The 6,556-nt window shown below is 40.3% G+C and overlaps 1 protein-coding gene across 1 annotated transcript in view; it reads right to left on the reverse strand.

Annotated features, from left to right (window-relative positions):
* Nucleotides 1-4,363: 4,363 nt before the first annotated feature.
* nlgn2b (neuroligin 2b) overlaps nucleotides 4,364-6,556 on the reverse strand; it is a 73,731-nt gene continuing 71,538 nt past the window's right edge. The window contains exon 8 of the mRNA XM_037687474.1: nucleotides 4,364-5,396. Coding sequence (XP_037543402.1) covers nucleotides 4,466-5,396 — 931 coding nt within the window. The 3' untranslated portion in view covers nucleotides 4,364-4,465. The remainder of the gene's footprint in view (nucleotides 5,397-6,556) is intronic.

Here is a 6,556-nt window from a genome sequence, read left to right on the forward strand (position 1 = left end):
CTCCTTTTTGAAAGATACAGTCAGGACGGACCTCTGCAGGCGCTCCACTGGATGCCAGTCTTTAGAGGAACTTTATCACAGTACTTGGCACCAAGAATGCTGGTAAAAACGAGATATCAGAATATTTTTTTGTCATTCATATCCTTACAATTTATTAATAATACATAATATACATTTTTGTGTTGTATAAAAGACTCCAAAAGGAAAAAAAAAAGAAAGTGTTTGTACGAAAGAGAAAAATTGACCGTGTTAATGGTTTAATAAGAGCTACAAGAGCAGATGAAGAGCGAGAAACAAACTAAAACAACAAAAGAGTGAGGCAGCGAGATGAGAGAAGCAGTTAATGAGAGGAGGTGGAGGATTCAGACTGACACAACGAGAGAGAAACAAATAAAGTAATGGACATGATTAGAGCCTGTGAGGCACAGATGCAGCGAGTTCTAATGGGCAGCCTGGATTCCAGGCTGCACCCTGAATGGGATCCAGTTCTTCTCCGAACTGGCCACCAGTTGAAGCCCCCAATCTGGAAGTGCTTTCAGACCAGCAGCACTGAGAGTACAAATTTAAACTAGAAAGTTCCCGGAGAAACGGTGACAGGGACTGCCACGCCGCTGACAATTTAAAAAATTGATTACACAATACTTTGTGTTGGGGTTCGCTCTCAGCTACAACTACACCACATTTCAGCGCAATATGGCATATAATCAATGAGTTATAGGCATTTTTTCTTTTACCGTATTTTTCGGACTATAAAGTGCACTTAAAATCTGTAATTTTCTCAAAAATTGACTCTGAGCCTTATAATCCAGTGCACCTTGTTGTGAAATAATATTGTGTTTCTTGTTGAATCTGTGATTCCCACTTCTTGTTTTACTTTGAAATTGGCCCACTTCCTGTTTTACTTTGAAGAGGCTCCCACAGATTGAAGTCTGTTCCTGTGTACATAATGTAACACGATGTCTCACACTTTTGATTGGATTGAAACTGGCCAATCCCATGACAGCAGACTCAGAACGCGGTGAAAAGTTAGTTTTGCTGTGTGAAGGAACGCCCTGTTTTTAGACAAAGGGAGTGCAGTTTTCTGCTCGAAGCAGAGAGACGAAGCAGACAGCCAGACGAAGCAGAGACGGTCGACTTCAGAATCCTCCTTAATAAGGTTGTATTGTATAGTTTAGAATGGATGCATCCAATTAATAATATGTTAAAATAATGACTGCATTTAACTAATCCACTGTTTATGCTTGTGAATCTGTGACTTTTTGACTTTTTAACTTTGTGACTTTCTGACTTTCTTTGCTTATTAAATATTCGTAAACTTGAAGGTGCGTTTGTCGTATTGTGAAGTGCGTGTCTTGACTCCTCCTGCAGGATAGACCGGTAACAGAGCTCGGGTGGAGAAGTAAGAGGAAAAAACACAACAACCTTATGTATTAATTCTGGTTGTGCTTATTGACCTCAAACCGATTTTATGTGGTACAACTGAATAATATTGGGTTATTGTGAATGAGTTGAATAAAGTTTGACTTATCTGTTTTGTTTCGCTTAATGCGCCTTATAATCCGGTGTGCCTTATAGCTCGAAAAATACGGTAAGCTATGGTGGCCATCTTGGATTTGTTTATTTGGATTCAGTGATTGGGAACGTTTTCAGCTATAACCTCACCAAATTTCATCTCTATATGTGTGAAAATAGCTTTGTTAAAGCCATTTAAATGTAGCTTTGCTGATCATTATGGATTTTTGATTTGAATTCAGTATGTGATGAGAAACATTCTCAGATATCACCACGCAAAGTTGTAGCTTAAATATCTCTAAAATTAGCTAATTTATATAGTATTTTTCCTTTTTGGCACTGGTGGCCATCTTGGATTTTTGATTTGCATTAGGAATGTATGAAAACTGACTCTCTGCTACAACCAGAGCAAATTTCAGCTCAATATCTCAAACAACGACAGGTATAGCAGTTTGAAGCTGTTGAGTTCCGTCAGGCATCTTGAATGAGAAAAATGGCGCTTTTTTTAACGTCGCCATGGTAACCCAAAATGCCAATAAAAGTAATAGCACACATCACAGGGCCGAGCCGGGTAATTGTGGGGGTACACATTGGGGTTTGGGCCACATTAAAGTTGTCGGAAGAGTAAAATATAAAGTTAAGAAACCATTGTTAGGTGGATAATAATAGGTGCCTGCCTTACTAGCAGTCCCCAATGAAAAAATATATAAATAAATTTAAAAAAGCCTTTATGTCACTCATGGAATAGTTCAGCCACTCATAAGTGTTTTTTTCCCCACTACATATCTGTTGCAGAGAGCTCTTTAAATAACCTCAGTTTGGAGAAATGGCTAACAAGCTAACAGCTAGGCTAACAGCTGGGCTAACAGTTAGGCTGACAGCTGAAACCCAATTCAATGTCTGTTATCCTAAAACAGTTTTAGTCTCCAAACTTTTTTTTATAGTACTTTATATATATATATATATATTTATATATATTTAATGCCAGTTTTACATTACATATTTATTTATTTACATGGAATTCTCTTGATATTTTGAGTGTTAATAGCAGCAGCTAGCTGTATCCCTTTTAGTGCAGCCTGGTCCACTTCCAATGGTAATTCTACAATATTTCTGCCAGAATAATTGTGTAATGCAAAATTGATGGAGGTGTAAAGCTTTATTAAACAGTGTTTGCATAAACCACTATGAAATTTTAAAAATAGGAGTTGTTTTAAGACAGCAAAATACACTTTGAAAGTGGGTCCATTTGAGTTAGCCATTATTAGCTCATCAATGCAGTCCAAGTTGACCCACGTATGATTTTATTGATTTAAATAAACTTTAATCTTCAAAAATCTACAGTTTCTCATTCATAAACTATATGATAAACCCTAATATTGATGTCATTTTTACATTAGGTCTACACAGTCCTTTAGATGTAATTCTATGATTCTTTGCAAGCTTGAACAGCTGCAACAAGAACGAGCACTTCTGGTGCAGCCTCATCCACCTTTACCAGGCAGCTCATAAGATTTCTGTCAGAATAACTGTGCAATGCAAAATTAACAAAAGGTGTAGAAATTAATTTAATTAAATTTGCATGACCATGTGAACATTTTAAAGACTGGAATTGTTTTAGGTACTCCAGTGTTGTCACTCAGACTAAAAACATGGGTAAAAGTGTGAATAGCTTTTTGTCTCATTTGTCTCCATGTGATGGACTTTCAACCTGTCCATGGTGTCCCCTACCTCTTGCCAAGTGACTGTTGGAAATAATTTCCCCACAACTCAGAAAGGAGAAACAGGTAAAGAAAATGGAAAGATGGTTATTCTGGCAGAATTATATGATTGTCTTGCTAAAACTACCACAGGCTGCATTGTACATTCTACAGTTAGCTGCCACTGCCATTATTTGCACTTGCCAAAAAAAAAAAAAAAAAAAAGTTGAATTACTTGTAAATAATCGTGGAACGCAAAATTGATGGCAGTGTAAAGGTTTATAAAATAGCTTTTGCTGTTAGGAAAGTAGAAATATAAATTAGCTTATTAATCCAGTCAAAAATAAGCTGTGTTTCTCCAAAATGAGGTTGTTCAAAGACCTTTATGATAAGTTAAAAACATAAAAATTAAACTAACCTCAGTAACTAAACTAAACTCAATGGCGTTTGCCATTGAGCTCCACTTGAAAATGGTTTAACTATAGATTTCACGTAGCAAATTTGAAAATAGGCCAACACATGTAAATAGAGTTAAATGATCTCATTTTAACAATGAATTTAATCATGCTATCAAACAGTCTTTATTATCGAATTCCCAACCCTGCCAATACATTTTACACCAAACAATACCTTTTAAAATCACAATGAGGAGACAGCTGTTGGAACACAGTGCTCTCTACAGGGTGCCAAATTTCACTTCCAGATTGGGCCTTTAAAGCTGCAATTTGTAAGCTTCAAGAAATCAGCGCTTTATGACAGACAGCTTGTTGGGACATATGCTGCCTCATACAAAGCTGCTTGCTACTGTATCATCTTTTCACTAAATGAATGACAATGTGTGTTTGTATCCTTTGATAAACATAGCTTTACATACGCGCACACACAAAACCCCACATGCTCCAAACAACCAACTGATTATGACACCTCTTTGAGGGAGCTACAAAGTTCAAGCAGCGCATTTGGCAACTTTCCGAAGCACCAAATATTCGTCGAGTGAGAGCAGGAAAAAGCTGTATGTGCCAAGAATGACAAAGGGGCTTTTCAATCAAGTCCCCTTTGAGTTATGATTATAGCTTGGAGGTATTTCACTGCTTCAGATCTTACAAACTGCAGCTTTTTTGAGGGCTTGATGAGGAGGAAAAGATAGTGGGGCGGAAAAGAGTAGAGGTTGGTGAGAGTGAAGTTTGGATGGAGCAGTTTGTGTGGTGCATCTTTGTGAGCCCAGTGACGGGTAGCAGAGCTTGTGCCTTGTCCTATACACGGGTTGTGGAGTGTTGGTGTGGCAGAGCGTTGTTGCTGTGGCTGGGGACGGGTGTAGAGGAAGGGGCCGGGACGGGGGGATACGTGTTAAAGGGGTGGAGCGGTTGAATGCTGCTAATGGTGCTGGGGATCATGGTTATGGTGTTGGCGGTCATCAGTGGCACGTCCTCGGGCGCCCGCCGCAGGGCCAACGTGTAGTCGGGTGGGCACACGGGAGGTCGCAGCGGCTCCAGATCACCGTGAATGCCACGGGAAGGGAGAGGCGTCCCGTGCTCCAGCTCCACCCTCTGCTGCTTCATCTGCAGGGACATTAGCTCCTCCTCCTGACTCAGCACCAGGTCATTGTGCGGTGGGGCCCCTACGACTCCCATGCCGACGCCCATGCCGATTGTGGTACCACGTTGCGGTGAGAGCCGGCGATGACGTCTCTGCATGAGTTCATGACGCTTATCCCGTTTGTAGTAGAGCGCGGCAAAGGCCAGGACGTTGAGGAAAAGAAGGGACGCACCAACAGCTACGGTCACGCTCAGCTCGGTGGAGTAGTCCCTCGTCTCACTGGGGAAGGGAGAGTAGCGGGGTTTCTCTGAACCATCCGGCTCAGGTTCTGGTGGATAGGTGGAGATCACCGGGTGCTGGGTGGAGCGAACGCCGGGATGGGGGCTCTTCCGGCGGCCGGTACCTCCGGGAGGCAGTCGAGTGGTGGCCGGTTCCGTAATTCTAGTGTACATGCTGTGAAGTTGCGGCACAAGCTCCAGCCAAAAAGCCACCTTGTTGGCACGGTAGTTATCTCTGACGCGAGGCTTCAGGCCTATATGTAAATACTGCTTGTCTTTGGAACTGAACTTTGTCCAGATGACCTCCTCGAAACGGTTAGGCTTAGTGTGAATAAATGTTGTGTCCTGAGGAACAGGGAGGTTAGGATCCCTGGAAAATAGAAAGAAGAGAATCAAACGTTTAGTCCTTTGTTTCTCAACAGGTCATGGTCAGTCTTGTTCGTTAAACTTGGAGGATGTCTTGTTTGGATACAAATTAGGCCGCTGCTTATTTTCTACTTCACTGACAAAGGGATTGTTAGCATTTTACAACAAAGACACTGAATCAGTAAAGAAGCTGTTTCAAACTCAGCTCTGGGACAGCAACCATCCATGGACAAAGCTTGATAGTTTAACAGTAAAAAGCACAGGAATCTTTTCTATTTCAACAATGCACACATCGAACATTCAGCTTGATCAGGACTTTCCTGCTTTGACTTTTGGTGTTTGAGCATTTTAGTACATTTTGACATATTTAGCTTTTTTTTTTTAGCTCTCTTTACACCCTTCAAACCCTTTCTGCTTTTTAAACCTTTATTGCCCATCGCTGCTTTTTTCAGCCTTTTTTTTTTGCTTGTTTCAATTTGAGTTTTTCTCATTTTTGGTAACTAAATTTAGACTTTTTTCTTCTCATTTCACCTGGTATTTTCGGCTTTTTGTGTTTTTTTTAAGCTACTTTTTTGCTCCAAAAAAGTTAAATCTGGTCCTCTGGACATTCAAAAAAACAACAAAACAAAACAAAAAAAAATGTAGAAATATTTCGTCTTTCATCCGAAAGACTTCCTCAGTCTGAGGTGCTGTATTCAGCTCAGTTTTATACATGGCACCTTCTCAGAGTGGATCAACCAGTTTTGCTGCTGACAACCAAAACCAGCTGATCACATGCTCAAGAAGGACCATCAGCCTAACGATTGATCATTAGCATACTGGTGGCTGTTTGCTATTCACAGGGGGTTGAGTGATACTAGCAATAACAGCATTGTAAGAGGGGGATAATTGAACCCGGAGGCCTCCACCCCTGTTTAATGATGGACGGTTTCTTTTCACAAAGATGGCCTCCTTTACTCCTCTCTCAAACCATCATGTAAGCGTAGCCGTTCTAAATCATTGTTTTGAGAGATTTTTGTCAAAGTAAATAATTGGCCAGTGCTTATTATTAAAGTTCATTTTCTGGAACTTACATCTTGTTTTAATTGAAGGTCACCATAATGTTATATTTATATGCAAATATATAGCGCACACAGCCATGTTAATGTATTTAAATGTGACCTT

This window comes from Nematolebias whitei, chromosome 14 (genome assembly GCF_014905685.2).
Source record: "Nematolebias whitei isolate Nwh7 chromosome 14, NemWhi1, whole genome shotgun sequence".
Taxonomy (NCBI): domain Eukaryota; kingdom Metazoa; phylum Chordata; class Actinopteri; order Cyprinodontiformes; family Rivulidae; genus Nematolebias; species Nematolebias whitei.